General features: G+C 31.7%; 2 protein-coding genes and 1 long non-coding RNA gene across 3 annotated transcripts; 1 reads left to right on the top strand and 2 right to left on the bottom strand.

Annotated features, from left to right (window-relative positions):
• Positions 1-178: 178 nt before the first annotated feature.
• On the bottom strand, positions 179-1008 carry LOC111242402. The gene is made up of 2 exons (XR_002669465.1): positions 485-1008; positions 179-380 (listed from the first exon to the last, which is right to left on the bottom strand). It is a non-coding gene; the product is annotated as an uncharacterized LOC111242402 (long non-coding RNA).
• Positions 1009-9390: 8382 nt separating this feature from the next.
• LOC106769685 (heavy metal-associated isoprenylated plant protein 37) lies at positions 9391-11758 on the top strand. The gene is made up of 3 exons (XM_014655407.2): positions 9391-9595; positions 9780-9855; positions 10387-11758. Exons 1-3 carry the CDS (start codon positions 9557-9559, stop codon positions 11478-11480), a joined length of 1209 nt encoding a protein of 402 aa, XP_014510893.1. The 5' UTR covers positions 9391-9556; the 3' UTR covers positions 11481-11758.
• A 2592-nt stretch (positions 11759-14350) lies between these two features.
• Positions 14351-21123, bottom strand: LOC106771606 (actin-interacting protein 1-2). The gene is made up of 6 exons (XM_014657602.2): positions 20602-21123; positions 18809-18970; positions 18153-18339; positions 17386-17811; positions 15722-16129; positions 14351-15089 (listed from the first exon to the last, which is right to left on the bottom strand). Exons 1-6 carry the CDS (start codon positions 20991-20993, stop codon positions 14832-14834), a joined length of 1833 nt encoding a protein of 610 aa, XP_014513088.1. The 5' UTR covers positions 20994-21123; the 3' UTR covers positions 14351-14831.
• Between the last annotated feature and the right edge of the window lie 3259 nt (positions 21124-24382).

Below are 24382 nucleotides of genomic sequence, written 5' to 3'. Positions count from 1 at the left end.
TCTCTCCCTTTTTAATTTAACATCATTAATTAATATGAATAATTATTAATTAATATCAATAATTAATACTTTTACACTTCCAAATTAAATCACCCTGTAAGTATAAACAGTCCAGTTAAAATTCTGATTATTATTAATATTATTGAATTTTTAATTTTTCTTTTCTACCATTAAAAATTCAAAACTAAACAGAGTGTATTATGGGAGTCTACAGGCTCAATTAGAAATCAAAAAGACTAATCTCGAATTCAACTTTGAGTCTACAAACTCACTTAGGTCCAGACCGAGAGCAACTTAGCCGCAGCCCAACAATACGTTCTTGTTCGTTCTCGCTCAACCTCCATTCCTCTTCACCGCAAGTTTCAGTTACACCGGATAAACTAAGAGGCAGAACACAAACAAAAATTACCCTAAAAGAATTTTCCCAATTCAAAACCCTAACCATCCCAATCAGAACCTTAATCCCAATCAAGAAAAACCAGACCTGCAGAAGATCAAAACCAACCCAAACGCGAAAATGGCAATCCAAAGATCTGGTGAACACACAAAACCCTAATCGTAAAAATCGAAAGAGGGGATAAGAAGAATAAAGCCTCTGTCCTTGAACCGTGAAAGTCGCCACCAACACACTGCCACGAAGAGAACGTCGTCTCCTCAACGTGCCTCTACCACGCAGTCGTCGCGCCCTCGCCGACATCGCCGCACCAACGATGATCTCTCCAACTTGAGTTGCCCGAGCAAGAAAGAGAGAAGAAAGAAACTAGAGTTTTGAACCCCGTTAGAAACGCCACTCTTGCGACCTCGTCGTTCTCGCTGCAACCTTTTCGCGTCTCTCACCTCCATCATTGCACTCTCACCGCTGTTCATGGAAAAGGAGAAAAGAAAGGAAGCCGTGAGCGTTTCAGGACCAGAGAAAAATAGGAAAGGAAAAATAGTCACTGGAAGTGACCCCCCTTCCAAAAGAATGAAAACTGGACCCCTTAATTGGGTCCATAGGTTTAAGCCCACTCTGATTCAGAATGAAAAGAAAACTAGGCTTATACGGAAACAAAAATTTACACTCAGATTAAGTTTCTGATAAACCAGAAACTTTTATTAACAAAACCTTAAACTTAATCAATCCTTGATTTACCAAAAATCTCAAAACCTTGATTTTAGTGTTAATTATGATTAGATGAAAACCTAATTTTATTATATCCCAAAAAAAATCAAACCTTCATTTGGAATAGAATTCACTCAGGTGAATTCTTATTTTGGAAGAATTTAATAAGAATTTAAGGAATTCAAGTGAATTCTTAATAGCATTTAATGATAGGAATTCTAAAGCCAATTCATATACTGTAATCTTCAATAATTGAATACAAAGATTGAAAAACTAAAAAAAAAAATCAAGATCATACGTATAAACATTCATGCAAGTAAATACTTCAAATCAATAATATCATCACATTCATTATATAATATTATAAAGGTAAGCTTCCCATACCTTAGCCAATCAAAAAAATAGGCTTTCTCTTTTCCTTTACAGACTCTCTTTCCAAAAATAAAAATAAAATTTCAATATTTCTCATAAACCTCTTTCTCTAGGATTTGAACTCACACACATTCAACCTAATACACACAAATCAACCAACAAACCAACACATCATATTGATAATTTCAGACATTATAATTGTAACAAACGAACAATAAATTACGTTGCATTTAAATTAACAAAACCATTAAATAACATACATTTTTTTATGTTCTAATCGAGACTAGAGCACATAACCATTCAACTTTCATTAAAATTACTAACATCTCATCACTCTATTATTCATACGCCCTATATTTTTCTCGGGTCTTACAATTATCATATTAACATTTTCACAAATTCTGCAACCATGGCATAGTTGATACATGGTACATTAGGGAGATTTATTTAAATAATATTTTCCCTCTTCATAGTAAAAAAATATATATTTTTCTATATATAAAAAAACACACACAGATAATACAAGTTATTTTAATCTGAATTCTAATAGTATGTTTATAACAACATTGATACAAATCTATATTTATTAAAAATCATATATCAACTATCAATAAAATCAATTTTAAGTATACAATTAGATCTTGATCTTGTATTTTAAGTTATTTTATAAGATTGAATAAAGTTTAAAATTTTATTTTTACAAAATAATTTGATGATCATAGTTAAAATCTATTTCTTAATCATATTAGTTAATATTAGTGAAAACAGTTGGAGGATAAAATTACATCAAGACATATATCTCAAACAAAAAATACATCAGATTTTCTGATTTTTTTTTTATATTTATATTGATTCATGGCTGGAAGGTTCTTAATACACTCGTTTAAAGAATTACTTTTTGGGTTTTTATCATAAATAGAATTTACTCAATATGTTTGAATTTGTGAAAAATCAACAATGGTTATTCCAGCAATGTATACTATACATTTGGTTTCCATACGTAGATATAGATATATTGAAAGGTGAATGTGACTAGGACAATTGGTCATCAATAATTCATTATAATTAGATGTTTTTGTTACATCACAAATTGCTTCAGACCAATACTAATGGGATGGAGAAGCCATAACCTTTACCTTTTTTTTTTCACACAATCATGTATGATATGAACTCAAGGCTTGTACTTGGTATGAAATGACTTGAAGAAGGTAGCTTTTACTTCTAGGAATAAGATACAAAGGAAACTTACTTATCTTTTTGTCTCACAGAAATGAAAAAGCATAAAAGCAAAAAGGTTTTTGTTACCAGAAGTAGAGAAGATTTTTTGGTTTTGCATTGAATGCACTTTCTTACCAGCCAATGTGGAGATAGAGATGGAACCATAAAGGAATAAATATGAATGCAATAATTAACTGCTCTATCTCTATCAAGTTAGGTTATTTTTTTCTTTTTTTTCTTTTGATTAGGGGACAAAAAGAGAAGGGTCCATGTTTATATTCCATTTCCATAAAACCTGTAGCTGAAAAAATAGTAGAGGGCTATTATTTGGCAAAGGAACCTTCCACTTGGGGGAACATCAACCGTAACCAAAGCATTCTTGTTCTTTCTTGATATTAATGATTATCTTAAGTTGGATGATTGAGCTGAGTTATAATTTCTTCAATTTTCTGCTTTTTCTATTGTTATTTGTGATAATGAAATAAAATAAAATAATGCCACTATAAGATGTTGAAATTACTAAAAGGAGTGTTTGATAACATAATGATCAAATTTTGATTGGAAGACGATGTGTGCATGGTTTGTTTGTGTTTGGCTGTCCGATGCCTGTGTTCTGTATGTTCTGTGTAGGAAGACGATGACCCATAAGGCCAGAACGGAAGTCGCATGTTTGGCCTTTTAAAACGGATGACGCATATTCGTTACTCATTTCCGTTTAAGGTGGGTTTGAACATTATGGGGGTTTATTCATACACCTTTTTTTTTTACACAGTCTTGCCTTCACAGCTTTACATAGTTTGCCTTCACAGCGCTGCCTTCAAAGCGCGGAGATGATTGAACTTCTACCTTCTTCCTATGCAGAGATGATTGAACTTTTGTAAGGGAGAACAATTTCTTTTACCGATCTCTCACTCACCACACTCTCTAACATTAAATAGAAGAAGATAGAATTCCACAAAGAAGAAAAAGAATTACACGACAAAGCAGTAAGAATGAAAACGTAAAATAGTGAAAGAGAATCAATAATAGTAATAGGTTATGTGATGCAATAAGTAAAAATTCTTTAACCTAGTAAATTTTTTATTAAAAAGGATAAAATAGGAATAGAAAAATAAAGTGAAGGGTAAAAATAGAATGGAGAGGTAGAGGGAGCAAAAGGGGAGGTGCAGAGAGCAACACCCCGTTTAATATTAGGTTGTCTCCTAAATGGCCAAGAGAAAGCCCACTTAGTTTTTAGTACAAGGTCGTAATGGGCTTTTTAAATTTATACTCAGATGAGCGAAGCATTTATGGGCCATTTCTGCAATGTGATTGCCTTTTTCATGCTTTTTCTTCCTGAACCCATCATTACTAAATAAATCCAATTTAAGAAGATTAAAATTCTCCTTTTTTTACTACATCAGCTTTGCTGTCACCACTTCTATGATTGTTGTCGTTGGAGAGGAAGAAGAGAGAAAAAAATGATACAGAGAAAGATAGAAGAGAGAGAAGATACTGTGAAAAAAAATCATTTTACAAAGCTTGGTTTGGAAAACTCGTTCCAAAAATTGTCTCAAAAAACTTATTTTGAAATTCATTTCAAGCATTTTGAAAATGTTATGAAAGTCTTATTCCAGAAAATCTATCATGGAAATCCTATTCTGTTCCAAAAAGTTTCTAGATAATTGAGAAGTCACTTTTACAAAGAGTAAATTGATTATTTTGAAAATTTGGATGTGGGTGAAGAAATTGTGGGGGTGCATAAAGAATAAAGACCTTTTGTTTTTTCATTCGTCATATTCTACACTTTAACTTTTATCATCTTAATAATTTCTCGACCTATCTCTCATTCTCTTTTCTTCGAACTTTCCTCCACACTTTTTATCCACTGGGCTTTTCGAATGAGTTTAATTATTATTATTTTTCTATAACAATGTCATGTTTTCATTTATAAATCTTGAATTTATTTATATGATATTACTAGTATAGAACATTTATCAATTTTATCTTTATTCACTCTAGACTTGTTGAGTGTAACAGCTAATCCAAAAAATCAGTGCAGCTACGGACACTAAAAGAATAATTAAGCCAAAATTTTCAAAATAATGTATTCAGAATGTTATTACTGAGTATGAATTTATGATAATTTATGATAATATATTTTTATTTTTGAAATGTAGCTAGCAATATTATTATTATACATAGATAATGGGTGTGACTTTAGCATGGAAGTTGCACGTTTACGTGAAAGATGCATTGCAGTGTTGGAGGAAGATATAACTAAGAATATTGGGTTGATATCTTTATTCCATATCTTGAAGGCAGTTTCAGTGGCAGAGTAGGTTTTCAGAATGTAATGTGTTGCAGTGTTATTAGAGAGGCATGGTATGTATGTGGTTATAATAGTGATAACTGTTCCTTGTTCGAGTGTAGAGTGGGAACATGCTTGTTTGGGTGGAACAAGGACAAAGCAGTGCAGCAGTCTATGATAACAAAAATTGGTTTGAAGTTTCTGTGGAGTTGATTCCAACAAATTTACAGTTACTATTTTAAGCCCATTTCTTACCCACGGGTTGCCTTTCACTTTTTGTCTGTTAGTGAACCATTTTAATGTTTGGAGTAATTGTTGGGAGAGCAAAATAAAAAACTGTGTTGGAGTTAGAGCCTGATGGGTCAAAAATTTGCGTTGGAGTTAGAGTTTGGGCTTATTCTTTCTCTTTCTTCTTGCACACCATTTTCCTCTACTCTCAAATACTTTCGCTAAAGTGCAATATGCCAATTTATGCTTTTCCTGTAACCACTTTTGCCATTTTCTTTCACATAATTTGACCTCAACCCATTTAACTATTTAACTCTACTTTTTTAAAGTTAGCCTTGGACTTTGACGAAATGATGATTCAAACCGAGGACGTTATCACTGTAGTAAGGTTCTCTTTTTTCACGAATCATCATCATCACAGGTCTTGTAACATTCTGCTACTTTCTATTGGTTATAATTCAAATGAGTTACTTACTTTATTTATGTGGTTGAATATAGAAATACAAAAAGAAATTACGAGAATAAGCTAAAGATGATAAAAGAAACGTGTTGTGATGGAAGATGTTTAGATCTAATGATAGTGAAATTAGGAGTGTGAAATTGTGGATATCTTTTGGGATGAAATGAGAAGAAAATGGTAAAAGAGGGTTGCAGGAAAAGAATGGGACACGTCTCATTCAAAGCTAGTAGGGGGGACCCCATGCTCACTGTTGCCATTTATGACTTTTGGATATGAAATACCAACCATATCAGATCCGATACAATACAATACAAATCCCACCACATCATCAGACCACTCATGTAATAAACAAAAAATTAACATGGCAAAAAAGAGTTACCTTTGATAATGTAAGAAAACATTGTCTGTTGGAATTGTAATGACAATTTTAAACTGAGAAGCAAAGACATAAAAGCAGGGGGAAAAGGTTGATGTGTTGGAGAAGATGCAGGTGTTTGGGAGTAGGAAGTAATGATGACCTAACAAGAGGTTACAGTGGTGACTGAACCCCACTCTCTTCTTCTCTTCTCTTCTCTTCTCTTTTCTACTCCCCAAGTCCAACTTTTTCACAGCCTTTGTGTGATTGCGTGCACTTTCTCTCTCCCTCTGCCTCTGCCTCTGCCAATGCCTCTCTATATCATAGCCTATCAAAATACCAAAAAATAAACTCATTCATTTCACTTCTTCCTTCCTTCCAAATTCCATAAATAGCTTTTAAACCATGAACTATGCTTACAATTTGGATCCACAAAAGGTTCAAAACTCAATTTTTTCTTTGCTTTTCCCTCCTCCTTCACCTTTCACCTAGTTATATTATACCACCACTTAACCCCTACCCTACTCTCTACCAATTCTCACCTTTTCAAATTTTGCAACCCAACATTCTCTTTCCTCCCTCGTATACCTCGTCTGCTGCCTTGGGAAACCTTTTCATCACCACACCCCATATTTTTGTTTTTCTTTTTCGTTTTTCAATTTAATGTTATTTAAAGAAGGATTGATTCTGTCACCTGTGTATATATATTAACTTTATTGCGCATTTAAAAACTTTGATGTGTTTGGAGAATTGGATCACAGTGTCAATGACGCATAGGTATGGAATATTAGGATCTTAAATACGAGTAAGCTAGGGTGGAGACTGTTTCAGGCTTTTCCCACTAAGATTCTCTCTTTTGTCGTCTTAAAGTACTTGTCTCCTCTCTTGCATCTCATTGGAGGAGATATGCTACAATGTTAATCATAATTAAAACCACAGTCAATTTCTTCTTACTCATAAAAATTACATTCTGTACAGTAATACTAACAATAAAGTTCCATGTGAGGAACAAGGGATCCAAAAATATCATAAGACCTTCCATTGACCTTTGTGTACATGGCATCATTCCTTATAGAGAAGTTGATCAAACAAATGATGAAGAGACAAAGGGGTGGTTCCATTCTCACGTGACAAAATTCAGTCTTAGGTCAAGTCATTCATAACATATTCTTTTTTACCAGATTGCATGTATCATTCACATCATCTAGTTCCACTTTAACAACTCTGCAATTTTTTATTATCTTTTATGCACCTTCATAACCAAAGTTGACTTTTCTTCAAAATTAATTAACTTTTTTTAAACTTAATTACATGTTTAAATTAATAGGAGCGTATGACCTATATACATTTGAATTGAATGTGACATGCAATTTCAAACCATTGATCCATGCATAGCAGGAAATTGTAGAATATGAGTGACAAACAAGTGGTGACAATATTTGCATTTGGATGGCGAAAAAATAGCCTCAGACAATGGTCGGAAACCAGGGATCGTCAACTGTCACAGAGGTACTGTGAGAAACATGGTGGAAGAACAAGTGTAGTCATCATCATTTTCCATAACCTAAATCTTTAATAAAAACTCATTCTTTGTACCCCACCAATTTACTACCACTCATGCATTCCCTCTTACACTTCCTTGTTGCAAGAATAAACTAAATTTTCCAAAAATAAAAATTGGATAAGAGACAGTGAGATAGAAACATTATTAAAACAACATTCTATAGTTCCTTTAATTATGAGTTTATTATGGCACTGGAAAGTACCTGTTTTTCAGAACATTTTGTCAATATATGAAGTGTTCTTCAACCATACAGACTTTTTCATTCCGCATACGTATTGTTTATAAACTTTTTCAAGAAATTTCTCTTAACAAGATGTACGCTCGAAAGACGTTAAAGCAAGCAAATCTTATATTTGAAGGCAGTTCAGTACAACATCAATTTACAGATATTTTGTTGTATTTAAAATAATCTTAGACGTTAAGTTTTACATTAAAATGTGTGCCGAACTAGTAAAACTAAGTATAAATTAGAACCAGCATGCCTTTTCTTTTAATAAAGTATTTTGCTTGTTCCAATGAATGTAGTGACAGTAGAACTTGGTACAAACAAACAAAACAGTAGTTATCCAACTAAGAAAGTTACTTTGGTAGAATAAGCTCTTAACAAGACAGTTACTGCACCTAGTCATGTTTGGCTCTGTTGTTAAAAAATATTAAAATTTTAATTTTTTATTTGTTATGATATATTTAAGGATAATTTTTTCAAAATGTTTATTATTGGAATGGGAAGGGAAGAGAGTGTGAAGTGAGCATGTGAAGTCGCTGTTGTTCTTTTATTGTTTTCCGTCACCATTTTATGTCAAATCACATCACTCAGAACAACCCATCATTCTCTCTCCTCTCTACCTCTCTAACCTTTTTCCATATTTTGTTTCCAATACTACACTCTTCTTTTACTTCTATCTCAATTCTCATCTTTTATTTTACTTCATTATGAGTTGGACTTCAGGGATATATGACAACTACAATTTCTAACTTTATTTTCTTTTTTTTTTCAAATAAACATAAAAAGAATTTGGTTAATTAATCGATTTAAAAAGTGTTTTAATTTTGAGAATGGAATAGTACTTTTTTAATAAATTATCCTTGACAAAAATACATTTTAATTATTTTTAATCAAAAAATTATATTCAATAAATGATTGTCAATATGTATTTTTATATATAATTAATAAAAATATTTGTTAAATATAATTATTTTATTAACACATTCAATTGGGATGAAATTTATTGATGATAAAAACCGGTTTTTATTGTTATATTTTGAATCTTTTATATGGATATTTTATTTTCATTAGGATGATTAAGACAATAAAGAAGTGAATATAAATACTAAAAATTTTGATTTAAGAAATTTGTTAAATTTAAGTACACATATGTTCAAATTAATTTGATATGATTGCTATATATTGAAGAATACTCATTTTAATATAACTGATTAATTAATTTATTTATTTGTGAGACATTTTTTTATAGTCAAAATTGAAAATTTTATAATTTAATTTATTAATTTAAGTAGAAAGGGCACCCCCTCTCTTTCTCTCTTCATTCTTCCTTTTCCATTTTCAATTCTTTTCTTGGCATTTGCCTTAGACTCTTATTTTTTTTAATTTGATTTTAAATATTATATTATTATATTCTTTGTGTAAATAATGTGTTGAGTTGTCTAAAGTTTCTATATTTTAAAATCCATAGTTAACATGATACATAAAATTAAAATGTTATTTTAAAGTTATGTTGGAAGCCCATGTGGCTTTGTTTTGTTTGCTTTGGAAAACTGGTTGAGAGGGAGATAGAAGAGTGGCTACTTTTACTACTAGCCAGTATAAGAGAGACAGTAGAATCTATAAGATGTAGAAACTCACATGCAACCCCTTTTACCGTTTGCTTAAGGAGCTTATTTTTTGGTTGCAAACAGAGGGAGAGAGAAAAGAGGGAGCGTGTTTCGTTCCAAACAGCACTGAAGAAATGACTAAAGAAGAAGACTTTAAGCTCCTTAAAATCCAGGTCTTTCTCCCTTATCCAACACATGCTTTCTGTCTTTCTTTTAAGACATCTTTTCTGTTTTTTTTTTCTTTTTTTTAAATTCCATATTCTATGAACACGGCAAAGTTGTTTGTTAGTCTTTTCCTGAGGAATCTTTCTGTTTTCTTTACTTGGTTGCTTTGTTTCGTCTCATTTTCATCTACAGACTTGTGTTCTCAAAGTTAACATTCACTGTGATGGGTGTAAGCACAAAGTGAAGAAACTCCTTCAGAGAATTGAAGGTCCTCCCTTTTCACTTCTCTAGTTTTCTATATCCTCTCTTGCCTTTACTATTCATTCACTATACTCATTCTTGTCTACATTATCTCTAGCTTTCCTTGTTTTGTTTTTCTTCACTTCACTAGATAGTGTACGGGACATGAAAAGTTGTCAAAGTTTTTAGTAGGTGGAAAGAATCATACCTAAATTGAGAAGAGTAGTAGCATTAAAGTTCCGTTTCACTAAGCTATGATAGTTAAATGAAAACAAAATAAGTAACTGTTAAGCTTATTAAGTACTGACTTACTCCTTTATGTAGACATACTATGGATATTTTGTTTTGAAACCATCTATGGGAAGTTGGGCTTTCAATTATTGTGTTGGGAACCTGTGGTAGTTTGACCTTAGTTTATGTACAGTTTTAATCATGTTAAGGATTTGGTAAATTGTTTAGAAGAATGTCTCCTTTCGATGTCTTTCAAGTATTTTGGATTTTCAGGTTTATGTATTATCTTTGCAGTTTATTGAGATTATGGTTACTTGTTGATCTGCAGGTGTTTACCAAGTTCAAATAGATGCAGAACAGCAGAAAGTAACTGTTTCAGGTAGTGTGGATTCTGCAACCTTGATCAAGAAGCTGGTGAGAGCTGGTAAATATGCCGAGCTCTGGTCTCAGAAAACAAACCAGAACCAAAAGCAGAAGAACAACAACGCGAAGGATGACAAGAACAAAGGACAAAAGCAAGGCCTTGCAAAGGGGCTTGATGCCTTCAAGAACCAGCAAAAGTTTCCTGCTTTTAGTTCTGAAGAGGATGAATACTACTCTGAATATGAAGACGATGATGAGGAAGAAGATGAAGAAATGCGGTTTCTAAGGGAGAAAGCCCATCATCTGCAGATGCTCAAGCAGCAAGCAGCTAATGCAAATGTGAGGAAAAGTATGGGGGGCATGGGAGCAGGTGCCATCAACGGTAAGATGAACAATGGGGGTGGCAATGGTGGTGGTGGTGGTGGCAAGAAAGGAGGCCCGAATCCGAATATGGGAATGAAGGAGAGTCCGAATGGGGGGCTTGATCAGAAAACAATGGCAGCCCTAAAATTGAACGGTGGTCATGTGGGTGGTGAAGGCCTCGGCCTCAATCTTGGTGAAGCAAAAAGGGCCAATGACATTGGGGCCATGATGAATATGGCTGGTTTTAACGGCAACGGTGGCAATGTCACCAGTGCCACTGTTCTAGGAGCTAATAATTCTAGTGGCATGGGAGGTTTTCCTGTTCAGTCCAATAACATGATTCCAGGGTCCTCTGCCGGTTTTTCAAATGGGGGTATTGGTGCTGGGCAATACCCATCTTCTCTGTTGATGAACATGAATGGGTTCAACAACCATCCATCCCCATCGCCATTGATGATGAACATGAACATGAACATGCAGGCTAGACAAGCCATGCAACAACAGCCCCAGATGATGTATCACAGGTCTCCCTTGATTCCCCCTAACACTGGGTATTACTACAACCATAGTAATAGCTACAGCCCTGCACAATACTCCTATTCCTATGGCTTGCCTAGTTACCCTGGGGGTGATGATCACTCTGCGACTCACATGTTCAGTGATGACAACACCAGCAGCAGTTGTTCAATAATGTAATGATAGATAGTAGAGCCCAAAAAGTGAAAAGAAAAGCAAAATAGGTGGTGGGTTTGACCTTATAGTCCCATTTACCAAGCTAGAATAGTGTTTGACTGCAATGTGGTGGGGCATATGAATGTGTTGGGGATGGATTAATGAATGAATGTGTGAGTGAGAATCATATCAGTGTATCAGTGTACTGGTTAAGATGATGTTTGCCTTGTTATTTTTTAAGAGAATATTGTATCGCAGCTTGTCCCGTCTTGTGAATTAGATGAACATGTTTTATGTTAAAAGTCCTAACTTTTTCAGGCAATGGAGTTTATTATTATATGCATCTGATCTTCTTCAAGGCAGTGTAAATATGCAAACTTAACTTTTGAGTTTGGCTATGTCCGGACATGGTGGATGGGTTAAGATTTTATTTTATTATATTGGATTGAATTGGATATCAATTAGACAAGGTGACACGAGTCACTGTTTTCTGTGCACTGAGACATGACATGATGACACCGTGTGTGTGAACAGTTGGGTTGACAATGTGTGCATCGCTGTGAGTAATAGTATTATGCACGTTAGGTAGATACGCACGCCCGTGTCACGTGTGGGATCATGCAGTGCTCTAACAGGCAGGACCACGTTACAACTTGGGAGTTTGTGATATAATTATGTTTACAACATTGCTAATTATACAAACATATGATGCTGACATACCTCCACCCAGCTATATATATATTTATATAACTTGTTGTGTATTGATTATTATCTCAAACAAAGCACATGCCACTGTGTTTAAGGGGCTTATCCAGACACATTTTTAAACCCAACCAACGTTGTAACCTTTTTCTGGTTAGGAAAAAGAAACTTGAAAAGGTTTCTCTGCAAATTTTAGATGATGATATTATAAAATGATCTTATTAGTGATGAGTGTTGAAGTTGAAATGTGATTATGAATAGATTTAAGTTGGAAAAAAGAAGTGGAAGTTGGTTGATGGTTGGTTTGTTATAAAGGAAGGGACAAGGAGCAGGAGGGGCCATGTTGTGGTGTAAGCAAAACGCTACTGCCAAGACAAGGACCATGACCATGACCTTGAGCATTAAATAATGAATAGAATGTCTACAAAGGTGGTTGCCAGCAAATTAAACAACAGGTATAAATTATAAAGTGGAGTAGATACTATAGTATAGTAGTATATCGGGAACTGGATTATTCTAAAGAAGGCTTTTTAAAAACAACCAACTCAGATAAATTAATTCACAGTATTCAACAGTCAATTCACTAGCTAAATATCTCAGGAATGCTATGCATCTTTCTATCTAATTTATCCTTTCTTCCATTTGCGAATCAAATCCTTATCCATAATATGACACTAAATTGGTACAGTGAAAGGAATGAGTATGAAATCAGTGTGTTATAATCTACTTTAGAAGAGACAGTTGATATTTTTATAAAATATTTTATGACTTTTACATACTTTCAAAATTTTATTTACTTTTATTGAATGTTATCAGTATCTATGTTTTATATCAATAGATAATAAAAGAAGATTTTTAAAACTAATACATAATGAATGTTAATTTAGTGCATTAATAATATTTTAGTTAATCACTTTCATCATTGATTTTTGTCAAATATTATAATTTATCAAGACTGGAAGAAGTAAAACATTATTAACTTTATAAATCGCAGCACATAAAATTGATTTTCTATTATTGATACTGAAGTGTGGCTTTGCCAATTTCATTCCTATGCTTTCTTCAACTCAGGATATTATTAGCTTAATTACAATTTTGCCCCTTTCTCAATGAAATATCGAATACTTGTTTTCTGGTAATTATATTTAGGTTAAATCATTTTTTATATTTTTTATTTGTTTGAAAATCTCAATTACGATTTTATATTTTAATTTGCTTTAATTTGAGTTTTTATTCTTGAAAATTTGTAACAATTAGATATTTTTTTGTTAGTATTATACTAAGAGCATTAAATATATATCACATCAAAAGTATTTCCTTTTATAATTTTTGCAAGAAAATTTCATATACATTTTTTCTTTTTAAATGTCTCAAATTAATTTTTATTTTAAACATTTTGATACAACAAGTCATTTGATTAATATTGTACTTACAATGCTAAAAAGGTACATATGTCATTATTCTATGGCACGACATCAGTTTAATAAGTAAAAAGAAATTTATTTTTAGAAAATATTAAAAAAATAATTTAAAAAGAAAAAAGAAAAAAAAATACAACCTGACAAATGACACCAATTTAAAACAGTTTTTATTTTTAAATGTTATTTTGTCACATCAAGTCAGCGTTATACACGGCAAGTCATTGTTCAAATATTAAAATTAAATATTCCAAAATTTTCACTAAATTAATTATGAGCGATTTTAATATTTTAAATATTTGAATACAAAATGAAAATGCAAAGATGTCGCACATATAAATCAAACTTTATTCTATTTAAGAGGATTTTGAGATATAAATTAATTGTACATGTTAAAAGTTAAATATTTATTGTAAATTTAATAATATTTAAAGGACTTTTACGAGGTGAGATTATAGTTTGAAAAGAGAAAAAAAAAACGAGCTTTGGTGTAAAATCTAATTTTTAGGTTTGTTGAATAATAAAAAAGGTCAAAACAATATAATGTTGGATCAATTTATGAAAAAAAAAAAGAATAAAAAACTGAATTTGAAGATCTTAATTAAAAGAAATTAACAGTCTTTTATTTCCAAAAAAATTGGAATTAATTAACTTAAAAAATTATGGAATTAAAATCAGTTAAAGAGATCAAATATGTAACTAAAAAAAATAAAATTGAAATGAACATTTGATGCTTGCTATTATTGTAGAAATTAAATGTTAATGAAGGCCTGGCCACTATAGTGAAATATGAGCTTAACATTACATAGTCGAGAAAAAAGTGTTTACATGTTCTTAATTCGAATTATACAGGAAAAAGTAATTGGATGGCTACAATCCATGCTTCCTAAATAAAAACTGTACCTGATTGCTTTTATCAAATGCCTAGAGGGACAGGATTAAATTGCTCTGATAGGTGGAAGTGCTATTCCTTTACCTGCATTGATATTTTGCTTAGACAAGAACACAATTTATCGTCAATTTCTTTGGAAATAACCAGGAGTTTCCCACCTCTGCAGATAACAAAAATCAGCTTGGATAAGATATCCGACAGTTAAGTCTTCAGAGACATCTATCAATTGTGCACACCACAACACTACTGCAATCTTAAATTTCTTTACCACTACATAACCGTTGCATAAAACTGAAGATCATCAATACAATACATGACAACTATCAATTTCTTACTATGAAACTGAATATTCTGATGCATTGTTTACTCAGAAATCAAATTCCAGAGACGAACACAACCATCCTCCCCCGAACTGACCACTCTATCCTGGTCAATGAAAGTTAATCCGTATACTCCACCTAAATGAGCACCCTTTATGGTTCTGCGGCTTGATGCTGGTTTTCCAACTTCATATATAATGACACATGTGTCAAGTGAACCAGTAGCTACCAGCGTGCTATCAGGTGACCAAGCTAGATTGTTAATACGTGCAGTGTTAAACAACATGTTATTAAGCTTCACCTGAAAGATAAAATTTGCAGTCAAATGCCAGCTCATGAAAGGAAGAATTTCATTGGTCAAAACAACTAGCCATTTCAGTAACTATTACAGTATTTATCATATATGAAGCATACGAACTTCAAAAAATGAGCCGCGTCTGTGTTGGAAACTGCGTTGGTAATTCGAAGTTTGTTGTGCTTTTGTCAGTGACGAGGCACGGTCATCAAAACCTATGCTGTAGCAGATTTTTTGTATTTTAGGGTCCCGTTTGACATTATTAATTGTGTGTGGATATATCCGGGGTACTACGTTAATGGTTAAACGTTAAGGTTATTAAATTTTCTTGTAATCAACCCAATTTTCAGAACATGTAATTACCACATTCATTTAATAAATGTCTTCTTTCCTAGCCCAACATGGGAAATATGGTTATAACCAGTAGTAGGAAAGCCATGGATTTGATTACGGCCACTCAATTGTTTCATTAGTGCTGCTCATTACGGAATCAAGCTTAAAAGAAAAACATACTTGAAATTCAGATGCACTCATCATGATGGGTAAAGCAAGAATGCTACTACAATCAAGAAGATAGAGAGTCACCTATTTCAAAGAGGAAAAGATGGTATATGGGATGAACCAAAGTCTAATGTTACCTCTTTGGAAGCACGGTCCCATACAACAGCTTCACGATTCAAATCAGCTGATGCAAACATGGTAACGTCTGGAGAGTATTTGATTACGGTGATGGCGCCTCGGTGCTTCTCGAGTACAGTCTGTTCAGTAATTGTGTCCCCTGAGACTGAATAGATGCGCAATTTACCGTCTTGCCCTCCCACAATTGCTTCACTGCCATCAGGTGAAATAGCAGCCGCGGTCACAGTAAAGTCCAGCTTTACAGTAGAAAGAACTTTTGAGCCGCTTAGTAAGACAACTCCAGATTCAATTGCAACGATGGCAAGCTCAGGGTGATCAAGTGCAAGGCTTAAATCCTTAGGCTGACTTCCAACATCAAGAATTTCAGCAGGACCCAAATTATCCCCTTCAAGAGGAACTCTGTATACCTACATTTAATACAGACAAGTTTAAAAGCAATAAATAAACAAATTTGCTTCAACTATTTTTGAGTGAAAGAGGAATAATGGTAAGGAGTTCAATTTTACAGTTAGCATTAGAATACTATCAAAATCAGAAATACTAATATTTTGCTTTTAGATCTTACAGTTTGCAGTCCCAGAACTGTTTTAAGATCTTGACTACTTTTAATTACTTGTGTGTATTGACATTCTTTTGAATGAGTATTAAAATCCATAAATTGAAGTTATTGTAAATACATCCTCGAATAAATAAAATCTAGACTCGAATTTTATTTTTGGATTAGACCAAAATTAAACACACTACTATAAGTAATTCACAGGTACTGTAAATTTTAACAAAACAACTGCTTAAAGTGATAATAGGTTAAACTGCATCTGTAATTTGATATTGATCAAAATTTCCCTACATGAATAAATACATTGTGTGGTAGAAAAACTTTATAATGAATATCAACGACGCAAAAGGGTGCCTTGTAGACTGAATAATTCAACAAATAACCAAGCATAGATTAAGAATTCAACTCAAAGATGTGCGGATTGTGAATATAAGGTCCAAACAGTAGTTTAAAATGACCAAGAAAGTAAAATCAAGCAACGTGAGAGACATTTCATATGTTTCAAGCCTTGCTCAGAAAAAGATGATCACTCATTTTTCTAGACATGTCTGTCTATGTTATAAAATACCTACCCAGAAACGAAATGGACTATTAACTGCTATCTCTTTTTAATAAAAAGCTTAACTTTATTCTTTTTATGCACTCTGTTCCAATATGGAAACAAAAATTATGAATTGTCAATAATAATTGAAGACTCAAGATAATTCATGCGGAACTTACAATGAAAGGCATTATTCAGCTACATTGCTTCACAAATCTTCACCAAAAAAATATTTGTAAAACAGTACATACCGTTAATAGAGTTGCAAAAGTCAGAGGCCTACATCTGGATTCATCGCAGACATAAGTTCAATCTCTAATACTGAATCGACATTTTTGATTTTGCATGCACTTTCAGGATAAACATAAGAAAAACTGATTTCAAGGTGTGGTGACTAGCCTACTATCAATCAGAAATATTCTACTATATTTATCTAGAAACAATTCCACAATCATCCTATACATCAAACGTGAAGCTTCAGTGTTTGCAATGACGAAATAGATGGACCAAAGATGTCTGTATAAATGTAAACCATAAAGAAATGATGTCACATGTCAATGAGTTACCTTGTTGTCAAATCCAGAAGCAATAACTCCATCTTCCCCAGCTACCAACAATTTGATTAATCCGAATTGTTTATTGTCAAACTTGCCATCATATCCCTTGCCTGGAATCCATCTAATGATCACTCCATCATAGCTGCTGGTCAAAAGCATCTTTTCACTTTTTTTGAGAAGAGTCAAAATGGTGACATTTTTCATGTGACCAGATATTGACAACGGGCTTTTATCTAAATCCTTGGCAGAATATAAATTGATCGTGCCACCAAGAGATATAGTAAGCAGAAAATCATTCTGCCAAAGACAACCAACAAGCATGTCCTCCACCTCGCCAGATTCAGTACATGACAAAGTCTTGTGAAGGGCTCCACTGCTACCATCCTCAACAATATCCCATATTTTTGCTGATTTATCAGCGGACACAGTAAGAACCTGCCATTCATTACGTAGTTTAGAGTAGCATGTAAACATAACTGCGCTGAACATCGAAAAGGCATAAACACAATCAAATCGGGTTTTATTCTTTTACACAATTAGATCGGTATTTGCTCATAAGTTATTATACTTTAAAAAACTAAATATCTTCTGCTACCATCTATTCCATATTTTCTTATTAGCATTTTTTTTATCAGCATGTTTTCTTATTAGCATGTTTAGAACTACGTTCCAAACCACGTTGAAGTGGATTGAATGCAGAAACTACATAGATTACGTAGCGTGGGAATGAATTCGCATTTGTGATTCTCAAACGCAATAACAAACATACACTATACCTGTTTGCTGTCAGGACTCCAACTAACTGCATATATGCTGCCCTTGTGACCATCCTCTGAGGACAACTCACTAAGTTTGTTCCCTGTCTTTCCATCATATATAATGCCCTTCCTATCCGAGCTAACAGTAATAAATTTGCTCCCATCTGGAGAAAATCTCACACAGTTGACAAAATTCGAATGGTCCCTGCAGATACAGAATGTCTTCTATGACAACCTGAATAAAGAAATGGAAACCTACTCAACCCAAAACATTTCTATTATGCTAAAACGCCTTAACCCTATTTTCAAAAGTAAAGAATTAATAAATGACAATGCCGTGATATGGTACTCCTGACCTTACACTATATAAAGCTATAACGAAGTTATCTTTAACCACACCATCCGAAAACTATTGAATCTTTATCATTTTCTATTTATAAAGTTCCTTCATATCCCAATTACCTGGTAAAAGACATTAATTTTTACGTGCATCTTTACCAACAGAAGAGAGATGCCAACTCTTACAGAGTTCCTTCGTAGGAAATTAATATACACTGCCCACTAAAAAAAACTGAAAAACAAAAATGAAAAAGAAGCTCCCCTAGTTAAATTGAAGAGGCATTTATCCACTATTAAACCAGTGACAAATATGCTACCCCAGGCCATAAACTTACCTGATGGACATATTGAACTTGAACGGTGGACCATCATAAAAATTCGCTAAAAAATCTTCTCCACATGTGACAATGCGGAATGGCCTTGTTGGTTTAAATGCACAGCTTAAAACCCGTCGCGAATGGCCATCAAAATCACCAACAGTAGAACCTGAATCCCACCTTAAAATCCAAAATATTTTAAAAATGAAAAAAGGGGTCAGGCAATTAGATGTTCAAAAACAGGAAGCACTTTTTCTCATGCATGCATTTGGCCAATTCTTCTTCTAATATAATTCTGAGAACATGTAACCCGAAATTCAAGCATTATGAATTGAGAGCCGTAACAGAGAAAAAAACGTTACAGAGAAACTCAAACAAATTAAAATAATATCAGGTTAAAATTTGCGTAGCTACGACCATTCAAATCATACAGGGTCATAAGAAATAAAACTTAAATACTTGTAATGGCACGAAACTCTAACCATGACTAGGTAGATGAGAGTCGATGTCAAGCTGTCGCCGATAATGTAATTACACATTATCAATTACTAGTTCTTTTAAGTATCTCATCAAGAGAAATTCTTCCACGATATGCTTGGTGTCATCCCATGAAAACTACACAATATTAGTTCGGAAAACTCAGCTGGCACGGTCACATCACAGAACTTGCATTGTAAAGTGTGCTCAGAAAATATGTGGCCTTCTGTAACTTTAATTCTGCTTGCATCCGTCGAAATTTGAGGTGAGGAGAAAGAAAAGCTTCGAAAGAGTGTGGGAGTTGAAATACGGTTCTGGTTAAAAGCTATGTTCGCTACACAATTACTATGTTTATAGTATTTATTTATGTTGTAAACTTTTAAAAAATTTATTGGAAAGTCTAGAATATAATAGATTATGGCTGATCTACAATCGACGATTTTTTCTATTATACTAATAATAAATAAAATCATTTTATTTTTCATTCTCTTTCACTTTATCTAAACAGTCCTATTTTTCTTTTCATTTTCACTTTTTTCATGTACTATCTAACCAAAGCATTCACATTTTTAATTTAATTCTTGACATGACACTCAACAATATAATTGCTGATAAAAAAATACACTCAAACATATGATTGCTGATAAAAAAAATAAAAAATAAAAAATACACTCAACCGTATACCTCATTCCTATAAGATTGTAAGTTTTACGGGAGTCTCTTTCAAGTCCGAATTTTGTCTACTTTTGTATGTATTTATTTGAAATATATCAGACATATTGCTCACTAATTCAGACTAAAAAACTAAATTAAGAGAATAATGATAATACTGTTAACTTTTATGACAAATATATGAATAATAAATTTATACTCACGATATATAATTATTAAAAGCATAAATATTTTAAAACTTTTACATTGATATTCCAAGCCCATTAATGAAACTATGATGAAAATACAAATACAAATAGACAAAGAGATGCACTACCCAAAAATGTGTAACAATAGAATCGAGTTTAATTGCCATCAACTATTAGAAACATTGATAATTACCTAAAACTGAAAAACCTTCTCCGAATAGACATTTTTCAGAAAATATTTAAGCATGTTTAAAAAAAAAAAATACTCGTGTTTCTTAAAAGAAGTTGTGACAACCACATGACCTTAAGATCTAGGCTCCACAAAACAAAATATCTAGATATTAAAATTTGATTCCCAAGTGCCATGGAAGATTCATGCTAATTAAAAAGAACTCAAAATTGACGTAAACTAAAGAAAAGTGCAATTAAAATTAAAAAAGTAAATAGAAAAAGAGGAAATGAAAAGACAGTTACATAAAGGCGCGAACGAAGGACTTGCCCTTGCCGTCCCCACAAGCGACGATCCTCATTCCGTCAAAGGACCACTGGAGGTCGTCGATCCGACCCGAGAGGACCCGGAACTCGTTCTTCAGAACGTAGTCGTTATGCGTCCCCCAGATGCGGACGGTGCCGGAGACGTCGGCGGAGGCGATCCACTCGCCGTTGGGGGAGTAACGCGCCACCGTGACAGGGTAGGCATGCTCACTGTATACGGAGACCTGGAGCGGGTTCTCGAGGTTGCGGATGATTACGGATCGACCGGTGCAGTACAGAATGTTGTTGGATTTGGAGTCGCCGGAGATGAGGATGCCGCGACCGCGCTCGGTGGAGGGTGCGCACGCGTAGGTCTCCAAGAGTGACGCCATTGTTGAATCGGAATTGCTCTGTGCCCATTCTTTTTGGGTGGTTAAGGTTTCGTGTTATAGAGTGCGATGGAGAGTGTGTGTTTGTGTCCGAAAATGGAGGACCCTGTTTTGAACAAGCTCGTTCTCTCATCGCCGTTCACATTTTCAGTTTTTGTGTCAAACACTTCCATTTCTCCATAAAACTATATTCAATTCATAAAATTAATAATATTATATGAAATAAGATAACTCGTGTAATCTATATTTTAAATATTCAAAACATATATTCTTTTATCTTAATTATTTACCCTGTATCGTTTAAAAAAAATACTAATGCTAAATTAATGAAAATATTTATTGCATTTTTTTCTTCCTGTCTAATATTGTTAATTGACATGTGAAGCAAAATAAAATAGTCATAATAAATTATTTCTAAAAATGTAATCATAAAAATTATTAAAAATTACAACTCAATTCATTTTTACTAGCTTAAATTCATCTTTTCATGCATATATATATATATATATATATATATATATATATATATATATATATATATATATATATATATATATATATATATATATATAAAGAAAACTGTTTTTCTTTTCATGATCTAAAGTTTAACTCGAATCTCATTCTCTAGCAGATTATCTCGGTTAAATGAACTCTCTTAATTTTTTACTTGAATTTCTGAAATCAAAGAAGCCTAGAGAAGCAATAATGTTTGTGGAGCAGATTACAATGATTAAACAATAACATTTTTTTGGAACAAAATCAATATATTCAGTTATATGCTAATACTAATGTAATTTAGTGGTTCGTTAGACACTTTAAGCTTCAATATATTTCAAAATTGTGGGTGTTGTGCTAAGAAAATTTCATACCCACAAAATTTCACATCTATGAACAAATATATATATCAAAAGTTAATATATTATCTTTAATCAAATTATTTTTGTATCCTTTTAAATGTAATATCTGAAATCTTAGTATAAATTAAATTTTAAGAAAATAATCACAAACATTATATCTTTTGTATTAAAAGTAGTATCGTAATATTTTTTGTATAAATAAAATCATACTTTAAACCGTTACAGACAAATTTTGTGATAGAATTCAACTTGCATTTAATTAAATTTGAGTTAAAAGTCCTTTAAAAATGAGAAACATTCATGCGTTGCGTGTAGATTATCTTACTTAAATAAAAATAATAATAAATTGTGTTTTTTTAGAATACATATTATTGTATTAAAACATGTTTTTGTTCGAACATTTTGATGTTTTTGTTAAAGTTAAGTGATAAAAAGGTTATTTTTGTTATATTTATATAGATTTAATATATTTTTTATACTATAAATGTTTGTTCAAACACGTTAGCTAAATATTATTCCAAGCGCGTCGAGTTCAATGCATAAGTTTTATCTGCTCTTTCGGTAATTATTCACTAGAATACAATATTTTAGGAAGAGTTTAGAGAGAATAAAATGTTACAGAAATATAATTTTTAATGAAATGAAAAAAAAAAATTAACGTTTCTAACTTATTTATAGATTTTTATTTTGTAAAATTTATTCATAAAATTATTTTTAATCCTCAATAAATAATTTGTTAACAAATTAAATGAATTTTCGAGGACCATCTTTATCATTTAAAAAAGGAAAAAATATTATGATCTTTAAATTATTAAATAGTGATAACACAAACAAAATACTGTCGGTAGTTTAAAAGATGGTTTTCGAAAACTTTTCCTGATGTGTTTAATAATACTATAAGTTTAAGTTTTACTCTACAAATACCTATAAAATTAAATTATTTTAAGTAATAACTATAAGAGAACTACGTTAATTAGAGTACGCGTTTCTTAAAATTAACACAAACTGCTATATTTGTCCACTGCACATACTATTTGATTGTTAGTTTTCTTGAATTTTATTTAAACATGTCATTCTTTACTTAAAAAAATTATAATTATAGAAAGTAATAATATTGCCATAAAACTTAATACTGTTTGATTTTTTTCTAAGATATAAAATAAAATTAATATTAAATTATAACTTATTAAATAAGATATTACAATTAAAATGCAAATATGCTACGCATGCTTTTTGCTAATATTTAATCATATAGATTATGAACAAAAAACATATTAATAACTAATGATGATAAATTCTTTCACAAATAGAGTAATTATTAATTTTTGTTAAAAAAAAATGGAAATGGGTTTGGATTAGACACTAAAACAGTATAGACTGATATGTGATTTTTCATCTATATTCTTTTTAAATTTTTCATTTTTTTAATTTTTCTTTTAAGATGAATAAAGAGTAATAAATAGAATAATTATACATGCTTACATGATTAACACAACTTCTCTATCTAATTTCTCTAGGTTACTTTTATTATATATTTAATATTTTAATTTAATTTCTCAAAAAATTAAAATATTATTTATGGTTTTTACTAGACACTTCGATTTTTGAAATATCTTGATCATGAGGAAAAATTTAAACTTTTTAAAAATCATCATACTATTGCGAAAATCCATTTATATAATATCAAAATTAATACAGTCAAATCGAAATAAAGTAAACTCAATTACATTGTTTCTAAAATTTATAGTAAAAAATTTAAAATAACTCAAGTCGTCTTCCTATTCCCGCGCTTCTGTCATACATCTGGAGTATCTATGACATCTTCAGCTCCCGTATAACCAAAGGTCATACGATGATCGCAAAACACACACACAACCACGACACAAACAAATACGAGTAAGCTATCAAACACAACTAATAACAATAAATATTATACATAAGAAACAAGCACAACTTAATAACAATTCAATCATTTACAGCTATCTTACTAACGGAATCATTTATACACCATGATCATTATCAACATCCTCGTTAACTATAAGACAAAATAACCACCCAGAAGTTCTTACGAATTAAGTGATACATACTTGAACATAATTTTTTTTTTTCCTAATCTTACACTTTACATAATAAATCTCTTATAACATATGTATCTTTAATCATAATTAATTAATTATAACACTTTAATAAATTTATTAATAAAATATAATAACCTTAATAATAATTTGTTATATATATATATATATATATATATATATATTCTTATCAATCTTATAAATACGTTAATTTTATAAATTTAAAATTGTTACTATATATCTTAAACATATATAAAAGATCTTATTCATTGATTATGTTCATACACAGAACCTAATTATGAAATGTGTAAAAAAAAATAAATGAAAATGACTTATATATATATATATATATATATATATATGGATAATGATATTTAGACAACATTTTTTTTTACAACATTTGAACATTGATTACGTGTCAATCTGTGATTGGCCAAAAATTACTCCACAATCAATAATA

Source organism: Vigna radiata, chromosome 8, assembly GCF_000741045.1.
Source record: "Vigna radiata var. radiata cultivar VC1973A chromosome 8, Vradiata_ver6, whole genome shotgun sequence".
NCBI classification, from domain to species: domain Eukaryota; kingdom Viridiplantae; phylum Streptophyta; class Magnoliopsida; order Fabales; family Fabaceae; genus Vigna; species Vigna radiata.
The sequence above is the reverse complement of the archived record's forward strand: the minus strand, read 5'-3'. Positions and strand labels throughout refer to the sequence as shown.

Excerpts from the sequence above, each read along its gene's own strand:
- LOC106769685 (XM_014655407.2), top strand. The coding sequence starts at position 9,557 with ATGACTAAAGAAGAAGACTTTAAGCTCCTTAAAATCCAG. Across the intron at positions 9,596-9,779 it reads TTAAGCTCCTTAAAATCCAG|ACTTGTGTTCTCAAAGTTAA; the intron begins GTCTTTCTCCCT and ends TTTCATCTACAG. Across the intron at positions 9,856-10,386 it reads ACTCCTTCAGAGAATTGAAG|GTGTTTACCAAGTTCAAATA; the intron begins GTCCTCCCTTTT and ends GTTGATCTGCAG.
- LOC106771606 (XM_014657602.2), bottom strand. The coding sequence starts at position 20,993 with ATGGCGTCACTCTTGGAGACCTACGCGTGCGCACCCTCCACCGAGCGC. Across the intron at positions 18,340-18,808 it reads AAGTTCAATATGTCCATCAG|GGACCATTCGAATTTTGTCA; the intron begins GTAAGTTTATGG and ends CTGTATCTGCAG. Across the intron at positions 15,090-15,721 it reads GGGACCGTGCTTCCAAAGAG|GTGAAGCTTAATAACATGTT; the intron begins GTAACATTAGAC and ends TTTATCTTTCAG.